This window comes from Melospiza georgiana, chromosome 4, assembly GCF_028018845.1.
Source record: "Melospiza georgiana isolate bMelGeo1 chromosome 4, bMelGeo1.pri, whole genome shotgun sequence".
Classification (NCBI taxonomy): domain Eukaryota; kingdom Metazoa; phylum Chordata; class Aves; order Passeriformes; family Passerellidae; genus Melospiza; species Melospiza georgiana.
In genome coordinates, this window is record NC_080433.1 from 46539381 (window position 1) to 46562743 (window position 23363).

Sequence of the window (23363 nt, forward strand, 5' to 3'; positions counted from 1 at the left end):
TTCATTCAAATGAAAGAGGTCCTTCCGATGGCAAGTGGCGTTATAATTATAGACTAGAAAAGAGCAAGATCAGCAGCTGCTGCTGCTGCTGCTGCTTGCGTTTGTTCCCTGTGTAACTGACAGGACAGAGTACTTGGCAAAAACAGACTTCCAGAAGTGGAAAGACATTTTAACCCCTGTTCTTGTCAGTCCACTCCTCTCAGGGCTCGGCAGCAGCAACCCCTTGCTTCAGGTTAAGGGAAGAGCAAGGTGATTTTTGCAGATCTGAAGGGGACTTGGTTAAGGACGTCTGAGAAAGAGGAAGGGTCCAGGATTTGCCTTTGGGCTTGGATTGCTGAATCAAAATAGCAGGTCAGTGGATACAGCGTAAGCTTAATATGTTTTTATACTTGGCTTAACTCAAATCTCACTTTCTCTTCTATGCCGTAAACTAAAACATAAGGTGAACAACGACAAGGGGTAAATCTGCATAGAGGTACTATTTATTTATATATTCTGTAAAGAGCCTTTCATGGTCAGTTAGGAAACATTGATGGCTGTTATTTTGTATTGTGGTTTCTCTCTGAATCCTAATGCATCCAGAAATTCTCAGCCAGGCAAAAATCCCATTTACACTTGGGTTCAGTATTGACAGAGAGGACACACTTATATTTTTAGCTGTTTATGCCCAAGGTCTTCTAATGATCTTTGCAAAAGTGGAATAATATATTACTCTCATTTCAGTTTGTGCTTGAGAAAGTTTCAGAAAGGAAATAAATACTGAGTGTAAAAAAAAAAAAAAAGCAGCATCATAGATATGAGTCAAGGTCTCTACAGGCATCAAATGGGCATAACTTGTGTTATGTCCTCAAAACTCACAAATCCATACCAGTAAAAAGCCTAACCCTATATCTGCTAATGAATTTAAGGGCAGCATGATAATTAGGAATGTTTTTCATTACACTGGTGCATGTGGTATCTGATCTAATGTACTCTGTCCTTCTTCAGCCCTGGCCAAAAGAGTGCTTAGGAAGGAATGTGCTGGGGGGCATCGTTATGCTTTGCTCTTCCTGTCCATCTCAGTTTTAGCTTTTTAATTTCCTGTGGCCATAAGTAATGTAGGAAGGACTCTCTGCCAACATGCTGCCCATGAACCAAGGGCTTGGGACCACTCTGCAAGAGCCAGAGTCAGCCCAAGGCTTTACTCCAAAACTTCGTGTTGCAAGGGGAGGCCATACCTAAATGGTTGTTGTTGTTGTCAGAAAAAAAAAATAAACCACAAATGCAGATTTAAATTTGTGTTTGCTGTGTTGAGAAATCTAACCAGACAAACGCAGAGCTGCCTTTCATAGCTTTGTATAGTCAAAACTCTTCTGTAATCGCCTAATCTGACCTAATGTACATTTTAAGACATTGAATTATATTATCCTGAATTATCCCTATATGAACCCAATGATAAATGTTTAGGAAAGCATTTGCTCAGCAAGAGGATAAAACAGAGCATAGAATAGGCAAGGAAAGGAAACCAAGGCACCAAATTTCTGTAACAGTCTTTGCCTCATTTCAGAGGCAGAAAGAATAAGAAGGGGCATCCAGTGTCTTCCAAGAATTTCTGTTCAGAGTCAAGGGCATTGAGTAAGGTGCTAAGAGATGGCTGAACTGTGATTAAATGAAATATAGTTGCTACAAGTCGAGAAATTGCATTTGGTGGATAAAAATCTTCTCCCAGTCTAATGCATGTGGAAATATTCTTAATCTTGATTCCTGTTATTACTACAGCACTGCATTTGTGGCCAAAACCAATCTACTAAGCCCTTCAAGACAGGATTTGCTTCAGGTCTGTAGAGAAGGTAGACCCACTTTGTCCAGCTTAGCTACTGACCAGTTTTTGGCACTTTCCACTTTCTGATAGCTGGGAGACGGAATCCTTCCTGAATCTCCAATGCAGAAACTGAGAGTCATGTTTTTGACACTAATGGCTGCCTTTCTGCAGAGCTGCAGAAGCTCCAAGGGTGTTGCAAGCAATCTTTTTTCCTCTGTGGCCCACTACAGATGCCCAGATACCAGCAGAGACTAGCAGAACCCCTCAGCCCCTGCCTGTCTCAGTTATGTGAATTCTTCCCAAAGGTCATCTTCTGTACTACAATTTGCCCTCAGCCTAAAGATCCTAAACAAGAGGGTGACTGTCTAGTCCTCTGTTCTGATATTTGGCTGCCCCTACAGTTAGCAGTTTATGTTTTGTTTCATCCTGCATTTATCTAACTTCATCCTCTGATTGTAGCCCTGTGTTGTGCTGAGGGTCTGGGTTCCTGCCAAGCTACAAGCCCTCCCACTATCAGACATCTTTCCTAGATCCAAGTCCCTGCTGGAGATTTCCCACTGGCGATTTCCATTACAAAGTGGATACTAATGGAGAGATAGAGGCACACTTGTTGGTGGCATGGCTTAGGCACATACTCCACACATCAATGGGCAAAATCTAAAGGCTCCTACAATAGTTCCAGGAAACGCAGTATATTTTTAAGCATATTATTTTACCCCATTCCTCCCAGTCACAGATTTCTTTCGTTGTTCATGAAGTCCCACTTTTGCTGGAGAATGGACATCTTTGCCTCCATTTTCTTAAGTATTGCATCCTAACCACAAGATTTTTAGCAGACAGGACTGCATTTCCATGCATGCCAGTCAGACAAGTTGGCTCTTGCATTGAACTTCTTAGAGTACAACAATGACAACAAAAAATTTAAAGGTCTGTGCCAAGGCTCAGGAAAAGAAAAAGTACCATCTGGATTCTAAAGACCAAAACCCATGTTTTTTTTTTTTTAAGAAAGAAAAAAAAAACCAACACAAAAAATAATCTTCAGCCCCATGCTGTCAAATATCGAGCAATCATTCTGCAGAGGAAAAGAGGCAGCCTGTCAGCAATACAAGGCATATAGTGTCTTTTCCCTGCTGAGTCCCTTGGTGACTAAAATAAAAACTGGCACATTTACAGGTGAATTTTAATGGCTTACATTATGCTCTGCATCAGAGACACAGCCAAGATGCACAAAATATTTGTCATCTATTAACTAGGAGTTCAGGTTTTTCTCCCCCATCCCCCCAATAAATTTACTACAGTGGCATCAGAAAAATATAGACAAGAATAATATTTGTGATACACAGTAACTTTCTTGAGATTTTGTGATTGTCTTAATTACTCTCTTTCTTGCATGCTGTATAAAACTGTTTTCATTCGCATTTGGAGCTAGGATTTGTTTTGTAAGCATGTGAAAGTTCCTGCAGCATCTCCCTGCACTGGGTTAGCAAGTACCAAACCAAGCACAAAGTATTTACCTGTGTATTTTCAGTTGTACTTTAATTACACTGTGTCTCACACTACCTACCTGAGCAGCCTTAGGGCTTGTTTTGCATGGCAATGCAATGCTGAAGTATTGAGGAGCAGTCTAGCTGCCAAGGGGAGAAATAACAGCATTCCCCAGCCAATTTCAGCTGCTGTCATAATTGTTAATGAAAGAGGCAGTCCCCAAATCTCATTTGTTTTTTCAATGATTATAATTTCCACAACCAATTAAAAATACTGGCTGGGGATGTACCTGCATTTGTGGAATTTAGCTTCACTGCTGTAACCAAGAAGTTGAAAATTTTGAAAAAAATGTCAAGCAAATTTGTTTCCTATTCTTTGCTCACACTAGAGTGGAGCAAACTGAGTATAAGCAGAGACTGCAAAGGTGTAATATGTCCCAGCCACTGCCACCCAGAAAGGTGGCCACATTCAGTGCTAACTGCTGGGTTTGGGTGGTCGTAGACCTAGAGCCCAAATATAGCCTTGCACCAGTCAATCTGCAGGTCTCAACAGGGCTTGTAACTGCATGATTTTTATTTTTCCCTCTCTATAGATATATGAATACAAACACCACGTATTTATGTACACATATTTTATATGTTTAAATTTACATGTATATCCATGTATCTATCTATACAAGGGTGCATTCAGGTTAGGATACACTGTCTAAAATGCTGTTGGTGTCCTGCTTCTCTTCTACTGTTTCTAGGCCCAGCCTACCACGACGATGACAGTCACTTATTCCAGCAAAGTAGCAAATGCCACTTTCTTTGGATTTCACAGATTACTCCTAAGGTGGAAAGGCAGCATCTACAAATTGCTGTACAGAGAATTTATTGTTTTTGCTACTCTTTACACAGCGATAAGTGTATTATACAGGTACACTCTTTCCAATTCACATCTCATTAAATGTTATGCTGAAGTTTCAGACTTCCTAGAGTTAGGCTGATGAATGATGGGGGGAGGTTACTCTTTACTTATTATCTTTTCCTTGGACATTTTCCAATGTGTTTACCTTTCCATGTTTGCTTTAAGGTTCCAGAGGAAATATGTAGAGTGTCAATACCGTTTATCATATTCAGCTGATTGTACTTTTAGCCTAGCATTGAGCAACCATCCTACTGAAGTTAGAATAAATAAAAATTAAGAGCAAGCTTAGGTTATACAGCTTTTGTCATTCTGACATTGAGCTGTCAGTTGTGAGAGTGCCTCCCTGCCTTAGATCAAAGGTATAGACCTTTTGTTCTCCCTGCAGAACTCTGTCTTTGGTTGCTCAGTGGGAATTTAACAACACTCAGAGGTAATCATTTTGGAGTGAAGTTATATAGCCAAGAAAAGCAAATTTTGCTTCAAGCTAGGAAGGCATGCAAACTTGATTTTTAACCTTCCAAAGAACCAAATAAAACTGCATGGAAGCCAGACACAGTTATTATCTGTGTGTCACCCAGCACCTGGCACGAACATATTACAAGAAGAATTGCTTTTTTCACCAAGGTGTGAATTAAACACCATATGACAGATGCAATGCATCAATTAGTACAGTGGAACTTTTAATTGATGAAGTACATTACAGAGAAGTATCAAAATTATGGTTCAGTTCTTACTGTGATCTCTAATTACATCTCTGGTTTTTATTGGAAACAAGGAGAAAATGAGCTTCAGTTTTTCTCTGATTAATCGCTATTTTTTGTTCAGTAATCTATATCTGTAAACAAAGAAAGAAAATTATAGCATTAATATGTAAAGGAACACCAAAGTCTCACAGTTATTTAAATTAATCTAGTTTAATTGAAATGTCAGGCAATTGAAGACCATGGTAAATACACCACAGAAAGCTTTCTATATGTGCTCCAGATTATTGCACAATTGTAAGCAAAACCCACCAAATATTTGTTACATTTGTTCCATTTATAAGAAGTCAAAAAATAATTGTAATACTCACCTATACAAATAAAAAAAATTATACTGAAGCTTGTTGTATTTCATTAGACACCTTTTCCTGTGGGCAGAAGCTACTACCGTGGCCCACTTGGTATCACTTGGTGAATATTTTCCTGATTGCAAAATACAGTTGAATTTTAATCTTGTGGAAAAGAAAAATTTCATAGGAGTAAGAATTTAAAAACTGTTGCAACAATGTAACATTTTCAAATCAGAGGAATTTGATTGATAATCTTTTTCAATTCAAGCAGACCTAAGCATTTCCATTAAGGAGACTAAGGTCTACTTGCAGACTTAGAGCTTGCTGTCATCTTTGGTCTATATGGGACAGCAAAATTTTCCAGACATATTGATCTAATTAGTAGTACCATTCAGATTAGTCCTGAGAAAAAACTACAAAAACCAGGGAATAATACTGTTCCTCCAGCTTCTTTAATACTTGCCAAAAGTGTTCCGACCTTTCCCTTTAAGAATTTGCTTGAAGGCATTAGCCAAGGTTGCTCCCCAGTGTACATATCTGATTATTTATACATGCTTGCACTTAGTAGCTAGTGCCAGAATATTATGGAAGGACAGATACATTTTATTTTTGCTGCAGATTTTTTCTTACAGGTAGCCAAAAACGGTTCTTTGAAAAATTATCAATTTACTGTGACAAATATGCTGAACAAATCCCAGTAACTTTTGTGCTTGGTAAGTACCAGATAAATGTGAAATTATTCTTCAACTATGTCTCTGTTCAGGCATTTTGCGAATGTTGGTGCATGGAAGCATTTCAGAGCTGAGAGGCATGTGGGAGGTTAGAGGTTCACAATAGTCATTTGCTTCCAACACCAACAGGACTTCTCAAGTTCAAGTTGTTTTTGTCACATCAACGTTTAAGCTCATGTTTTTAATATACTAACAAAAAATGTTTCCATATATTTAGATCATGCCCACTTACACTGATACCTTGTACGTGATCTCCCAATGAAATAAATTTTCCCTGAGTTTCACTACACGAGGAAATTTGGAAATTCATGGGTATGAGATACTCAGCTGGAATGTACTGTTACATGGCAAGGTCCATTAAATAATTAGTATTTATTGCATCCTGGGTTTTGACATGGCTTACTGCATTTATTCTGGGAAATATAGCAGCTTAGTGATATGAACAACACTCTGCAAACTAAAATTAAAGTACCTGAAATCCTGATAGGCACTGGACTTTTTTTTTCCTTCTAACCCTCAGGGTTCTATGTAACTTTGGTGGTGAATCGCTGGTGGAACCAGTTTGTGAACTTGCCTTGGCCAGATCGTCTGATGCTGCTCATCTCCAGCTGCGTGCAGGGCAGAGATGAGTACGGGCGCTTGCTGAGGAGGACTCTCATGCGTTATGTGAATTTAACATCCCTGCTGATCTTTCGCTCTGTCAGCACAGCTGTGTACAAAAGGTTCCCCACCATGGACCATGTGGTTGGAGCAGGTACTGCCCTTTGCCTCCCCAAAATTGCTTTCCTTTCTCTCAGAGGTGGGGGGTCAGGGAGGGAAAAAGCCAGTCTCATTTTTTCTTTCCTGTGACCCCATGTGTGCCTCATACTAACCCACCTCAAAGCAGTCACCTTTTTGTTAGTGATTTAGATGATATAACCCTAAGAGTGCATCTTTAATGTTCTTAAAGTCTTTAGCAACACTATAGAAATCAAACTAGTTTGACAGTCTTATGTGAATCTGCTTTCAGACCCCATGGAGGGGCCTGCCTCAAACACTCAGGCATATGGAACATCCTCTAAAGTACAAAAAACTCAAAGTTGCAATATAGTATGATGTAGTACAACAAATGGTGACTTGTTATATGGCATTGCCCCAATGTCTGGGATATAACTTGGTCTGGTGTATCAGAGGCTGATCTCTGTAGGCACTTCACAAGTACAGCTTTATCCCAATTTTTATTCAAGTAGACTGCATTTTTAATAGATTGCACATTTTAAGTGTTGTGATTTACTTAAAAAACTCCTCAGCCCCGAGGGTTTTTTCTTTGTATTGAAAAACTTACTTTAAACTTAGTTTTTTCAATGATAACTAAACTAAGTATTAAACGTGTCCTTGCTTTCTGTTTCTTTCAATAACACAGTGAGTGTAATGATGGTGAAGAGAGCTCAGTTGTGTAACACTTTAATTGTCTCTCAAGAACTGACTGCTCAGTATTTAGAGGCAAGGTGTGGCACTGTGCCTTCTGACTGGCATGGTCAGTGGCAGAGGCAGAACAGCAATGCAAAGACGTGGGGATCTGTTCCAAAGGGAAGTCATGTTTTCTACTGAATGTCTTGAATTTCTTAAAATTATTCCTTTGGCGGGGATTAGTAAGCAAAGTTTTAGCAAGTTAAAATATGCAGTGTAATATACATATACACATTTAAAATATGTGAGAGAAGCTATAGATATTAAAAAAAATGCCAGGCAGAATGCACCAATCTAACTTTAAAAAACCCCCAAACCATTTAGTAGAATTCATTGAATTTTAAAGCTCTCTTCCTTGTGTTGTGCAACAAAACTGTTTACCTGAGCCAGTGAGAGGTCAAGGAAGCTTCTGTCACTGTCCCCAGCAATCTGCTTCTATTATGCACTGGAAAATTACAACATTTCCAGGCAGCTAATCCAGCTCTGCCTCCCTATTGCTAAAGACAATCTGTTCCAAAGAGACAGAATGTCACAGCATTGTACCAAAATTGTAGACTGGAAAGCAAGTTTTGATTTTTGGTTTTTTTAACAGTGAAAAATCTTCTACTATAAACTGTGTATATCAGTATAGACAGTGTAGTCAGCTCTGCATTCCGGCACTTTTTTTTGGTAGGTTTTAATTCATATTGTGCTGCAGAGCTTTTATTGATGCAGTATTGAGCTTTTCAGGGTACATTTTGCTCCTGTTAATATCCATGACTTAGACAATGCTCTGCAATCATCCCCTCCCTAGCTCCCTGTGGCGTGGCATATCAGACTGCATGGGAAGGAGACATTTAATATGAATGTGAGCAGCACAAATCTGATACTCACAGCACAGTCATCATTGAAACAACTTATGATGATTTTGCATTTTGCTGTCAAACTGTGAACTGCTGTGACATAACTATTGCTACACACTTCTCTTTTCAGCAAATGAACTGCTTAAATTCATATATTTTAAATTTGAGAACAGTGCCACAATGATCTAGTCTGATTCATCCATAACACAAAGCACAAAAGCAGCATCCTTTATCATGCTGCAGTTTCTGACTGAGCTAATACCTTCTAGGAATGTAATCAGCCCAGATTTAAAATTTGGATGGGTGTACTGGAGACTACACTGCATCCTAGGTGACCAGACATTCACAACAGTAAACTTGCTGTTGAAGAGTGACAACTTATTCTCAGCCTGAACTTACACAGTGCTATCTTCTATTCACTGGATTTTGTAAAAGTTTGGGTCCTTCTTTATTTTTAATTTGAAGAAAGCATATTGTTTCCCTCAATAGCTACCTGTTAGCAGACTGCATAAAGGCTTGAATGAAACTGAGGAGCTGCACCAACTGCAGGCTCTTTCTATAGGATACAGTCTTGAGTGCTGGACCTTCCTCCTGACTCTTTTTCATGTTTTAACACTCTTTGTGGAGCTGTAGACGGTAGGTCCGTGTGGATTCCCTCCTTTATGATGCTGACTGCTGGTGGACACATGCTGTAAGTGTCAAATGCCCAGCAGCTGTCCTGAGCACAGCAATCGTGTTGGCTGCAAGGTGCGAGGGGGAAGCTGGAACTGTTAAAAACAGAGTAATGAGTGAGCAGCCGAGCAGAGAGCACCCCAAAAGAGCTGATGGGAAACACTGAAGAGAAACATAAGGTGTGAGCTCAGCAACAGGAGTATCTATGGGTGGCTGAAGAGTGCAGTCCCAAATCCTCTACTGGAAGGAAGCACCTAAATTAATCCTTTCCCACATAACACAGAAGCAGAAAATGAAACTTTTATCTACTTGATCATGATCCTTCTTTTCAAACCACTAGTATTAAAAATATTTAATATGAATCACCTGAACCAGTCTTGTCTCAAGCCATTGAGTTTTGACAGGAGAACTGAATACTCTTTGAATCACTCAAGGGAGAGCATGAGTGATTTTGTCCCAGCCAGGCTTGTGTTCTCATCAATAATTTTCCTGTAATATCTCTTTGGCTGACAATGTGATACTGCTCACATTAGTATCCTTTGATGGTTTATTGATTGCTCTCCATGTCACTCTTCTGAAACTTTCACAAGGATTCAGTGCCCTGTCATTCCTTAGGTCATCCTTTTCATGATCCTGGCACAATGTTTGACAAATATTTCCCATTTTCTGGAGCTACTTCAGTCTTCCAATGCTTGTCAAAACCAGTATTCTTGTTTATAGAGTTTCTTGGTTAATTCTTTGAATACTTCTAAATAAAAATAGAATTACCATATTTAGAAACCATGTAATTTTAATAACTGAAATTTTATATCCTCCCTTATATTTAATGGAATATAAAGTGTTTCCTTACCACTGCAATAACAGTGAGCTATTCTTAACTGCATGTTGTCTGTGTTGCCAGCAGTAAGAGCAATCCAGAATTAGTATTTTCTGCAATAAGAATAGTAGACATTATTAATATTAATCAAAGAGAATATTTAATCAATATTAACACAAAACTTCAATGCCAATTTGAACTTTATAATTTAAAAAATCAGATTTTGTTGAGCTTTCCGAACAGAAGGTGCCCAATTTCAGTGGAAAGCTGAACTGATCCTTGCTGTTCTTTGTGACCCCTTCAGGCTGAGTCTTTCCAGAGCCTCCAAGTGAGTTGCATCCAGTGTTTACTCCAGACTCAATTTTTTGGTTTTCTGTCTGTCTGTTTCAGCCTGATAGACACATGTTTTCCTGTCCTGTAATAAACAGGCTGGCTGGACAAAAACTAAAGGCAGCCTGAAAGACTGGCTTTTAGGAGTCAGGAGCCATGACTAGCAGGTTAATTTGTCTGGTTGCCTGATTATTTCTGTGAAGTTAATTATGAGAAATGCAAAATGCCCAGGGGACTTTTAAAAGCTTTATCTTATTCTGTTCTGAAATTCTATGATACTGCATGAGTACTGTCTCTTGCTGCTGAATATTTCCTCTCCACAGTGTTTTCTGTCCTGTCCTTGCCTTTCTTCTCAGTAGTTGCAGTATTTCATACCTCCTGCGTAGTCTTGTTCCAACTGTACAATTGTGGCATTTTCCTCAAAAAGAGAATGTTTAAGATCACTGTGTTTAGCCAATCTCCTCTTAATTCACATTTCTATGCATCACAACTGAGTTTATGTATATTTATTTGTTTGCTGTGTCATGTGTCATTAACTATGTTAGCCATAGTGGACATATTCTTAATTACTCATTGGAGTCTACTGTCAATTCTCTTACTGAATTTTCAGCACTCAAACTTGTAATTGGTTGGCTGGGCCCCCTGTTTTGGGGCTGTCATGTTACTAACTTTGTCTTGTTTCAGAGCTAATGTCAATACAACAAAAGTAGCTTTATACCCACGTGATAGATGTCACATACCTGAGCAAAAACTAAGATCCTTCAAACATGACAATTGCCCCGATGCCAGAAAATACAGGATTTGGAGAAAGGAAAATGTGAATTCTCTGAGGTTGTTTTTGTCAAAGCCTGGGTGGAAGGAGGACAGCAGAGCAGAGCTTTCTTCCCCAGAGGGGTAGAGGTGCTGCTCCAAAAGGCAGCTGCTCCCTTGCCAGTCCCAGGCAGAGATTGGCTCTGGTGCAGGATTTGTCACACACAGCCCTGACTCCCTGGTTATGTGACCTTGGACTTGCTTGCAGCAGGGGGAAGCAGGGCTTCACAAGGCAGGAGAGCTCTTCAGGAAACCTAAAACCTTCCCAGCTCCCCAGCAAGGCAAATTGCCAGGCAGAGAGCATCTTCAGCCTGCAGCCCCACAGCATGTCACCTGGCCCAGTGTCCCCTTAGCAGCGGGATTTCTGTGCTTGACTCCCTCTTCATCACTTTGCATGCCTTCATAAGCCCAAAGAAAACATCAAACAATCTGTCAGGGAAGTGTTTATCTGGCAGAAGGCACACACTCTGTTGGGCTTTGTTTCACGCATGCACTTGTATCCTCTGTTGCTTGCTCACTGCTTTGCAGATATAACAAAAAATTATCAGAATCAGAAGGTCATGTAATAGCCCTTACAATATGTCCAAATGCTTCTGAAAGCTATCATTGGTGAAAAATGTTTCTTGACTGATATGTCCAGTTTCTTATTTTTCTGAAAGAAGCATATGAAACTAGAGAGTAATTTGTACAATTCCTAGTATTCTATGTATCTACCATCTGTCAGCAGTTAGATATAAGAACTCAATAATAATAAATTATTGCCCATATTGGTAAAGAGGAATTTAGCATAGGTAATTAATGCAAAAAGAAGTTCTTTCAAGCAAGATCTGTCCTGAATTTTTTTAAGAGGAGGTTACTAGTTAGAATTATAAGTTGTGCTTAACAGAGTTCTTTGCAAATAATACATAAACAGATAAAAACATACTCCAAATGTATAGAATCATAGAATAGCATAGAATAAATGAAGGTTGTTTTGTTTTTTTGGTAAATAGGTTTTATGACAAAATATGAAAGAAAACTTTTTGATGATCTTAAGTCTCCCCACCTGAAATACTGGGTCCCATTTGTCTGGTTTGGAAATTTGGCATCAAAGGCACGAAAGGAGGGAAGAATTCGAGACAGTGTGGATCTGCAGACACTGATGAATGTAAGTAAAAAAAGGAAATCTAGAAAAAACTAATCTATTGTTTTTGAAATTGCTATGTTGCTTTTCACTTACATAATTGGTTTTATTTAGTATGCACAGATCTCCTGTGTCATCTAAATGACCTTACTCAGGATTTATCCCACTTTTCTTTGTGTACCAATGCACACTTAAACACACAACAGCATTCACTGGGATTCTTTTTAATATGACTAAGAAGGTATTGCAAAAAGCAAAAAATTGATAAGTAAAAAATTATTGTAACATCACTCTAAATTTATACTTTTCCCATTGCTTAAAATATGAGAAATGAGAATAATTTGGCATTTTGAAGTTTTTATTATCAGCTTCAGAGAAGATAATCTCCCTGAATATTTCATTATGTGGTAAAATATCATTTTTATGATGTAATATAATCTCTTTCATGTATCACTACACTGTGAATAAAACAGAAGCAGAAGATGAATTGTGAAGAAATATGAAGCATACTAAGCACTTCAACTTCATAAAGTCAATATTCAAATGGGGTGCTGGGTACAGTTATAGTATCAATTTATATATACTTTACCTTCTTTTCTCCCTGTCTTTTTATATGTGCAAAAATAAACTGCAACAAAATATTTACAATTCAGAATTGTATCCCATGCAATTTTATTTTGTTGTGGTTTCTTGTTGGTTGAGTTTTTTTTCTTTTTGCCTTTTAGGAGATGAATAAGTACCGGTCTTGGTGTAGCCTTTTATTTGGTTATGACTGGGTTGGAATTCCACTGGTCTATACCCAGGTACTGAGCTATTATCCTGTAGAAAGTTCAAAACACAATGTCCATAAAAGGGGGGTTGGTACAAAACATTCATTATATAAAACATTCATAGTCCCAACCTGAGTCTCTGAGATACTGAGCGCTGGTTCACTTGCACAGGATCATGGGGGCCTGGCTAACTATTTAAGGCATATTTAATGCAGAGATGTTTTGAAGATCTTGTGTAATTTGGAAGAGGGGAGGGAAGCACTGAAATGTTCTTCTGTTTCCTGAGTGTTCTTCCTGGATGTAATTATTCCTGTGGCCTCTGTACTTGCAATACCTCCTACAGATTTATAAATTATATGGCAAAAGGCAGACAAAGGCCTTTGGGTGTGGGTTGCCCTGTGCATAAGATTGTATTGGTTCATTATTTCAATGAAGTTCTGTTCTTTGCAGGTTGTTACTCTTGCAGTCTATACCTTTTTCTTTGCCTGCCTGATAGGGCGTCAGTTTTTGGATACTGACCAAGGGTACCAGGGACATGACTTAGATATTTACATTCCAATCTTCACACTGCTGCAGTTCTTCTTCTATGCAGGATGGCTCAAGGTAAGCTGGTTTTCTGGACAGGTGAGGGGGAAACCCTCCCTGGGGGGCAGGTCAAGGTGTCAGATCTGTGACACATGTGTAAAATCCCCAATGAATACTGAAGTTACACCAGAGGTGAATTCAGCCTGAAGTGCTCTGTGGTCATATAGAAATATCATGCAATGCATTTTTAATTCCACCTGACAGACCATATGGTAAGAAATGGTGGTGAATCTGAAAGAGCCCATTTTAGTAGCACCAATGCCACCACAACTCCAAGGGAATATTACTCCCACAAGGTCTCAGGACTTGAATTATAAAGTGACAGAAAAGAGAATTAAAAAACATTTTCTCCCACTCCATTCTGCAGTGGGAAACTATGGCTGCAGACCTGTCATCAGCTGAAAGGGACTGAATGATAATTTCTTCTTATGATCAAAGCTGGAAGTATCTGATGTTAACCTCATCAGATGCAGGCAATTGAAGGTCCCCAGTTCCAGAAGGCTATGAAAGAGTGACAGACAATATTGGCTAGAAACCCACTGCATAAAAATGTTCATTAAGAAGAAGAGTTGTAGAGGAATTGGATGCTGCCCATCAGCCTGTTGATGACTGCTAGCTAACATACCACAATCAATCTGATTGTTGAGTAATTAAGCCACATACCTCAAGGTGGTTCTCTCCTCTGAAGCAGACTTGCTGGAAAAAAATTTTCATTGGGGTCCATGTCCATTAGATTTCCTTCTGTGTTTATCAATCATGGATAGAAACATAGAGCTAACTTTTCTATTACAATATAACTTTTCTGTTAGAATATAGATTGAACACAGTTGGTCATATACATGCCTTCCCACAGCCAACTCTGAAGGGCAGAGTAGAGAAAACAGCACACCAAGCTGGCAGATTGTGAAGAAAAGTAAAGTGTGTGCAGGACAAGCTACTCTAGTGTTGTGTCCTAGGAAATGAGGGGGAAAGGGATTTTGCTGCATAGGGACCAGCCTGGATGGGAGCAGGACAAAGAGGAAGGGAGGCTGTACAGTGAAGGCAGCAACTTCTGAAGAAAAGTGAGGCTTTATCTGTAGGCAGTGTCTTCCCATTAGCCTAGAGGGTTAAAAACTGTAAGTTGTTCCTCTTGACTGCCCTGCTGGTGCCCCTGAAATGGGTTTTCCTTCTTCAGCACCGAAGGATGTTTATAGCATCTCCTCCTATAGTTAGGCTCAGAGCTTCCAGCCAGCTCCTGACTGTGGCAGGTATGAGATGCCATTGTAACTGAAAAATATTCTGGATAAGGAAATGAAAGAGAGAAGAAGTTTTTGAATGTTAATTTAATATCAGCAGAATTTCCTCAGACTGGGGGTTCATCCAAACCTTCAGTGCCCCGAGTCAGGATATTTTTGTCTTGAAGGTTACAGCCAGTTTCCTGCTGAGAGTGTTGGACTTTGGCTGCCAGGCACCAAAAAGGGCCCTGAGGTATTGACTTCCAGTAACTTGGCAATTCCTCAGAAATAATGGGTAAGCTGAGCTCATTCCTTGGCCTCAAGCCTGGTCTGTTATACCTATAATAAAGGGCCAAAGTTTCCCATTACATGAGACACTTCTAAATCCCCATTTTCTTTACAGGGACAGATGAACTGCCCAAATACAGAGTTTAGTAGTCCATCACTACGTTACTTTCTGGAGAATAATTTCATGTCTCACATGCCAGGACGAGGTCAGCCAAAAAAACCCACCACCACCACTATTTGCTCTGTCCCAGTCTTCACTTTTTTAAGCTCATGTGATAGGTTTTATGGTGGACTTTTGGGTGGTGGTCCACTGGCTTACATGAAGCTGATCCATGTCTTCCCTGGAGAGCCACAACACAGACTGCGTTCTGGTTCCTCCCTTTTGCAGCACTTTCATAGCTGTGCCCAGAATTTAATGCCATGTGAATGAGTGTGAGCAGAGGTGACCCCTGTCTCCTTTCATTGCTCCCACCTTACAGGTGCTTTTGTAGTGTTAATCTACTCAGCAGTTCTTTCGTTGTGTGCCCATGCTGGCCTGGGAGGAGGTGGCCTCAGAGAGCCAGCAAGTGCTTATCCACAGGTACAGCCTAGAGGCACACAGGGGAAATATGCAGGGAGCAGCTGCCTTACAGCCATAAGTTATTTAGACATAGCTGTCCATGGTGAGATTAATGAACAGCACTGTTTAATCATACAGTTGCTTTACCCATATCCACATTAAACTAAGGACCCTTCTGCTGCTCCTGTGCATGGCCCTGGTGATCACAAGGAAGGCTTGGAAGGGTTATCAAGAATGCCATCATCTTCAAAACCACGGCTTAAAAAGATAAAAAGAAGGAGAAAAGAATGGAGGGGAGAGGATATTTAATGTTAGTGTACCAAGAAACTAGGAAATAGAGAAGCACTCTGAATTTCCTAAATTTTTTTTTCTATTTAACCCTTTTTTTCCCCTCCATCAGCAGTATGTGCTTACTCTCCACACAATGTACTTTAGTAATCATGGAGTGGGGGGCAGTCTCTGTGGGCTTTTTCACTGGATTTGGGGAGCCAGAGAGAGTACCTATCCAGACTAGCTCCCAGACTAAGGTACCTCACCACAAATGTGTCTGAGCTCACTGATTGTGTCCTCCATGGGATGAGCTTCTGCCCTGCAGTTTAACCACCACAGGTACACAAACCCAAGCCAGCAGGCTGAATTAAAGACAGGTTCTGTCTCTGGGATTTGGCTAGCATGATGCAGAGTTAACTTGAGTCAAGTTTTTTGTATGCTGCTTTTCCTCAAAAGCCCTGGAAGGTTGCCATTGGGGTTGATGCTGATAAAGAAGTAGGGGCTGAGGGCTGAGGTGGAGAGATGAGCCCTACTCCCTCCAGCAGACTCCAGCTGCAAGACTTGGGAATACTGACCCTATGGATTGGTGGACTGTTGCAGACAACAGCTCAATAACAGAGCCTCTAGCTGCTAAACCATTCCTTTAAATGAGCCAAAGCCAACAGTGAGGAAAGGTAATGACTATTGGATGTGACAATTACCTTGGCCCAGACATGTCTCAGTTCCCAGCAGGCCAGCACTGACAATTGTGATTGACAGCACCAGCGAGGCACAGAGATATGAATCTATAGTGAAAGCAAGCTGCTCCTTGGCTAGGCTGGCAGAACAATCACACAGGAGCTCAAGCTGTGATTGCAAGTGACAGGCAGGGAGAGAGAGAAAAATCCAATCCTACTTTCTCTGCAGCAGTAGTCCTGACATGGCATGCCAGCCTCTCTTCACTGTCTCGTTTTCTTTCCAGGTCGCTGAACAGCTCATTAATCCGTTTGGAGAAGACGATGATGATTTTGAAACTAACTGGTGCATCGATAGAAATTTACAGGTTGCTGTTGTTATTTCTACTTCTAGCTTTACTCTACCATAGGTTATCATTACATCTAATGCTATGTCTTAAACTGAGGAATAGATCAGGGCAACAAGTGCTAGCAAAACATATTCTTTCCCTGAAGGACCACCTGTGGCTGTGATCCACAGAGTTTGTTTTCACAACCTAATTCATTGTGATTTTGGTATTTGGCCTTTACAATGCCTGACTAAACATGCAAACAGCTGACCTTAAATTATAAAACCACTCTATGCCTGGAAAAACATGTAATGTAGGTCAATCCTGCAAAATCCAAAATTCATTCCCACATAGATAAGAACAAATTTTGGTAATCTGAATGTCTCGTGATTAAAATATTGTATATGAACCTTCCTTTAAAGAGAAAGGCAGCAAAAATAGTAAAAACACTAAGCAGGGCCCTGAACTAATAAGCAGGGCCAGTAGCATGACTCATGTTGGAATACTGCTGTCACCCACAGCAGTATCTGTGGTCAGCACAGGAGCCAGTGTCCCCAGTCCCAGGGGCTGTGAGATGAAAAGGGCACAGTTTTACCCCTGATTCCCAAAGAGCCCTGGCTGTTTTTTGCTGTCAAGGAGCTCAGAGACATGAGGAGGTCCCACAGCACCTTGCTGCTCCCCCTGCATAGAGCCAAGCACAGGGCTGGCTGAGCTGATGTTGGACTCCAGGAAACCACATCCCAGGAGTTAGGGGGAGCAAGGGCCACATAAACCACCAAATTAAGCAAAGTAACCAGAGTAAGCCATGCAGGTATGTACAAGAATGCGAAAGGACTTCACATGGACAAAGATGCTCTCTGGCTTAGCACCATGTCAGGATACTCATGCTACTGTGCCTTAGAGCCTGTTGTGTAAAATTTATTAGAAGAGTGTTCACATACTTCATTTGGAATGTCTTAAAACGGCAACGAAGCCTATCAGAAAGATTCTTGACCTCTGGACACTCCAAGGAGCACATGTGTCATTCTTTACACAGATTTTCCATAGCACATCAAGGATCACATCTAACTCATTATACGTGTGGGAAGGACTTCAATCTGGCACAAATATCTTTGCAGTCCAGAAGATTCAAGTTATGATAAAATTTATTCTCTCAGGAGTATAGGCAGATATAGGGGGTTTATTTTGTAATACTGAGTCTCTTCTAATGGCCAGGCCATCATACACAGCTTATGTTAAAGGGTTTCTGAAAGAAATGTTGACCCAGGGAGTATAAAGTAGACTATTTCATATACTCCACTATGTTGAAAGTGATATGATTTATGCGAAAAAAATTTAAGGTTTCACTTCTGGCTGTGGATGAGATGCACATGAACTTGCCAAGGATGGAGAAAGATATTTACTGGAATGATACCTCTGCCCGCCCACCCTACACAAAAGCAGCAGCTGATTACTGTATTCCTTCCTTTCTTGGATCAACTATTGAAATGGGGTGAGTGGCACTAAGGGTCCTTAATGCCATCAGAAAGGGCACCACCCCCGCAGTCGGCATTGGCTGGCAGACAGCCAGTGCAGGGATGTGGGCTCTGATGATACTTCCAGCGGAGAAGGTGGAAATGAGAAAAGAAATTAGGAGGGAGTGGACAGGCCAGTGATGGTGGGAGGGTGTCTCCAGTGGTCCATGTGTTCATCCAAGCTGTGCATGCATATCTTAAATTGTATAATCAATAAATAGAGCATATTTGCAGGGAGGGTTTGTTGATAGTCTCTGAACAGATATGTTGATAGTCTCTGAGCACAGGATGATACCTGAAGACAGTGACTGACTTATCTTAATGATGCTTGTTTTTCTACTGCTTCTTCATGCATCCCCAATTAGCAAAGCACCTATTCCTTTGCTCATTTAGTTAGTAGATGACACTTGAAATCAGTCCAGATTTTTGTGAAGATCAACAACAAATCATCTTAAATGTTTTATGACTTTTTATTGACTAACAATCCTGGCATGGAAGTTGAAATGGCCAGATTTTGTGAAGGTATTTATTTGCAGAGATCAGCAAAGGACAATGGTTACAAAGAATAGAGGGTATGGGATTGCCCCCTGTTGTCAGGATCTATATGAGGAATCTGTGACAGGCCAGTTAGCTTAGAAGCTGTTAGTTTAAATACTTGTGACATGCTGTAATACAGACAGATCAATAATACCATCCTGACTGACAAAATACCAGGCAAGTAGATGCTCTCATGTGAAAACCTCTTTAAAAATTTTACAGAAGACATTTTTTTAACTTTAAAAAATATCTCAAGATATTTATAATTTTCCCATCATTTCCCACCTTTATAAAAATAAAATGTCTTTAATTTTTTGTTTAATTTGGCTTTAAAATTGTGGTTTTCTCTTTTTTTTTTCTTCTTATTTTTTCATTTTTGCATGCATTCTACTACAAAGGACAATGGTTTTATCACACACAGCCTTTTCAGAGGTTATTTCCTTCTGGAAAAAATATAAAATGGCAAAGAGAAAGGTAAAGAAGGAAATAAAAATCTAAAGAAGAAAAATTCATAGAATATAATTTATTTTAAGGTAATTTCTAGGGGGAAAGGTGGCAAAGAAGAAACATCATTAAGTCTGCAAACACTTTTTTAATAAAAAAGTGCTTCACACAAAAAACTTAAGGAAGGAGAAAATGAGAAATAGCTCCCTGATAGCTCCTCTGGAATGCAAACAGCTCTGATGTGTTGACTTTTTATTAATTATCTTCTCACGTGAACCGTTTCTTTGTTCATATTTCTAAAAATTATGGATAACTCTTATGCAAACTTCAAAAACAAGCTCTAACAATTCTTCCAAGTCCAAAGCAAATATATAAAACTTGAGCCCAAACCCAAAGTCTTCTCCAGCCACCACAAGCTAACACCTGGAACAAGTTGCCTAAAGAGGTGGCAGGTGTCCCATTCCTGTAAACACTCCAGGCCAGGCTGGATGGGGCCATGAGTGACCTGATCCAGTTGAAGGTGTCCCTGCTCATCACAGGGAGGCTGGATTAGCTGCCTTTAAAGGTCCCTTCCAACACAAACTATTCTATGATCTTCACAAATGCTGGATGAAGTTCCTCTGTCCCTCCAGGTTAGAGCTGCCTGCCTGTGCTCCATGCCTCAGATTTGGCCCAAGCCCCTTTGCCATTCTTGTCCTTAGGCCAGGTAACTGGGCCAGTTTGGCTTGCCCAGACTGCACTGTCAGTGACGTGCACTGAATTCACTGGCATGTGCAGCAATAGTTGTTCTCATGAAGCACCAAGGCTGTGCAGGAGAAGAGTACCAGGTACAAGTGAGACCTTCAGACACACTGTCATGCCCCAGAAGTAAGTGAGATTTGGCCATCTGAGCAATTTCAACCTTTTTTAAAACTGTTGTCTTCTGCTTCCAGCAGTAGTTTTTTCACTGTTGCTATTTTTCTTGAAGGATTCTCCTGAAAAGGTAACTACAGCACTCAGTAGGGTTCCTTTCTCCCCTTTCCCTCACCCTGAGCACAAGCCTAACCATGTTAGAAGGTTAGGCCTAAGAAGGCTGCAGCTCAAATATGAAATGGTGCCAGATGCCTGGCTGGATGCCCTCCCAGCCTGGTCTGTAGGGGAAGAGACATCTGGATGTGGAGAGTTCTTTGTGTGATCTGGCTGATTCAAAGGCACAGACACTCTTTCCTGGCATCCTCATCTTTTTCTTCCTTCTCTTTAGGGACACACTAGGGCCTTGGTTCCTATGTCTTGGGTCCTATGTCTGAGACAGAGGGATAAATGTGTATTGATGCTTCCTATATTTAAGTGACATGTACTACCTGGCTTTACTTGGCAGGCTGGCTGATACCGAGTTTCTCTATGGGGAAGAGTGGCCTTGGGAAGAGGAGAAACACCAGAGACAGTATTCAGTCTTGAGAAGAGTCAAGAGGTTTCTCAGTGTCCATGAGGGTCCTTCATACCCCACTCACCAGCGCTACAGCCGGCAGACGAGTGAGAATTCGGTGTTTTTCCCAGCTGATGAAAAAGGGCACATCAGACGGCTGCAGGAGATGCACACGAGAGGGAGGCACTCCACCTTAAGCTTCAAGAGGAAACATGAAGGAGTTAGCAGAAGTAACAGACTTCATGGTAGCCGAGAGCTAGGACCCATAACAGAAACCTCCAGGAACGAGGCACAGTTTGGTGACAGTGACACCTCATCTGACACAGCCAGGCCAGTTCCTGAGGTCATCGTTTCTGAAGCCCAGGAGATTAAACCTGATGTGCTGGACAAACCAGAGCTCCCAACAGAGCGTTCTGCAAGCATGCCAGAAGAGAAGCTCCAAAGGATTATAGCTGAGGCAAATGTGGCTCTTCTGAACCAACACTTTTTCCCCCCAGAACTGACTCCATACCTCTCAAGTTCAGAGGTGCATCAGTCACTTCCCAGTGTGATAGGAGAGCCCAAACATGAGCCCCAAGTTAGTAACATAGCTGGTCTCATAACAGACCATGAGAGAAACGTTCAGCGATGGAGTTTACCAAGCTTCCATAGTCCTAGTACAGCTTCAAATGCTGATCATGATCCACCTTCAACAGATTCGGGGACAACTTCACCACAAAGGACATTGAGTGATGGAAAAAATGGTACTTCTGCTTGTGCTCCACAAACATTTGAGATGCAGGACTTTTGGGAAAACCTGGACAGTAAAGAAACAGCCATAGTAGAATTTTCTAATGAGGAAAGTGAAAGAAAACTTTGACCAGTCTTCCTCTGGGTTTGACTGAACTTTTTGTCTTCTCTTGAACGTGGTTCTCATACAAATTTGCTGAAAGTGCAGAAGGGCAGACTCAGTACTCAGACAAGTTATGAACAAAATGCAACAGAGTATTTGGGCACCTAAATAGGAGGCCTTGTGGTGACATATTTTAAGCCACTTGGTCACTGGCTTGAAATCTGTGACCCTGTGGGAAATACATTTACAGAGAGTACTGGGAGCCTCAGTATGTATATGGCAGTGAGCTGTGCAGACATAACTAGAGGAAACACTAAGGTTTTCAGAAGAGTGGGTATGATTCTGTCTACTTGGGATATACACTGGACTCTGCTGCCTTTGTCTGCTCCGTCAGCTTAAAGTTCGTGACATCCCAGTAAGATCCACCAACAGTTTTGGTTTCTACTGAGGTGACTCAAAGGCAAGATGTGGGCTCAGTTCCTCTCTCAGCCTGGAAAGATTCAGCCCATCATCTCTCACTGCCTGGAGGAACACTTGAAAAATCAGGCCTCACATTTGTGTAGGACAGTATTCTGCCCCACGCCTGATGAAGCTATGCCACTAAAGAGTAGAAAAACTAAAAGGATTAAATGTTTAATTTCATTTTAAGTAATGGAAGGTGCAAAATAGCTGATGGGCATGGTATGTCTGAGCCCTGGAGCACATACGTGGCATACCCAGTGACAGTTTATTGTAAAATGAGGCTCCCAGGCAGCTTCCCTAGGGATGACAGGGCAGCAGCACTCTCTCAAGAGGTGATGGAGCTGAAGGTGCAACTAAGCTTAAGACTTCACTCTTGTGGAGCTCTTCAGCTGGAAGTGCACAGGCTGTAGTCATCCCAGGCAGACAACAGTGACCCATGACTCCTACCAAAACTGGTCTCCACTTCCGAAACCTCTCCCTCATTCCCATGCTAACCAGATGTACCACACACTTTCTTAATTAACCCAAATCTGAGTCAGCATTAGGTGGCTCCTGCTGCTCCAGAGATGACCAAGCCACCTCCCCAAACCTGCTGGTAGTAACCTGGCCTTTCAGCTATCACTCCTGCAAAAGAAGTCTCAAAGAAGGCCAGGAAAGCAGTCACAGCTCCTTGGGTTTAGCTCTCAGCCATGTTTACAAAAGTGCAGTCTGGAGCATGTTGCCAACGTTCTCCCATCAGTGAGTAGAGGACAGACAAGGGAGAGACAAGGTAGCTCAGGAACTGAAAGGACAGAGAGGGGTTGACCAAAAGTCGTGAGTCTGCAACAACCAGCAAAAGCAGCATGGACTGCACGGACAGCAAGTCCACCAGCTCTCTTGCTCAGAAGGCTGCGCTTCAAAAAACAAACCAGCCTCTCTGCTATAGTAACTGGTAACACCAGTGGCTCCTGGGAGACTTTAGGACTCTCTGGACCCGGGAAGGGAATGAACAGACCTGTGTGCTCCTGCTCCTAGAGCCAACAGCTTAGGTGAAGAACCCTTCTAGCTGGTATCACATACAGCAGGACCCTATCTCATCTGGGTAGGCTTTGAACAAAAATCAACTGCCCTCCCCACTTGTACTCCTTCCAGCTTTATTTCAGCCTGGAAATTGGCTCCTGCTGCTGTTTGTTAGGCACAGTCTGAGCACAGCCATGCTCTCAAACCCTCCAAAGACACTAGACAACAACACATTTGATTGTCCCGTCAGTTCAGGAAGCAGAGGACACCTGGCCCAAGGAAGCACTGTTTAAACTCATATTATGTGAATTCCAGTTATGCAGGAAAGCCATGCACAGATTTGCCAGGCACCTATGGAAGGACTTCTTCACACCATGAGATGAGGTGACACTGGTGTCTGACAGCAGCTTATTGAAATTTGATCACAGTTTGGAATCAGGCATTCCGGTGCAACCTCACAC

At 41.1% G+C, this 23363-nt stretch overlaps 1 protein-coding gene across 1 annotated transcript; it reads left to right on the forward strand.

Annotated features, from left to right (window-relative positions):
- Positions 1-4052: 4052 nt before the first annotated feature.
- On the forward strand, positions 4053-21561 carry BEST3 (bestrophin 3). The gene is made up of 9 exons (XM_058022699.1): positions 4053-4204; positions 5865-5959; positions 6498-6731; positions 11890-12044; positions 12746-12823; positions 13241-13393; positions 16668-16748; positions 18050-18201; positions 20562-21561. The coding sequence occupies exons 1-9, from the start codon at positions 4053-4055 to the stop codon at positions 21466-21468; spliced, it is 2007 nt and encodes a 668-aa protein (XP_057878682.1). The 3' UTR covers positions 21469-21561.
- Positions 21562-23363: the final 1802 nt, after the last annotated feature.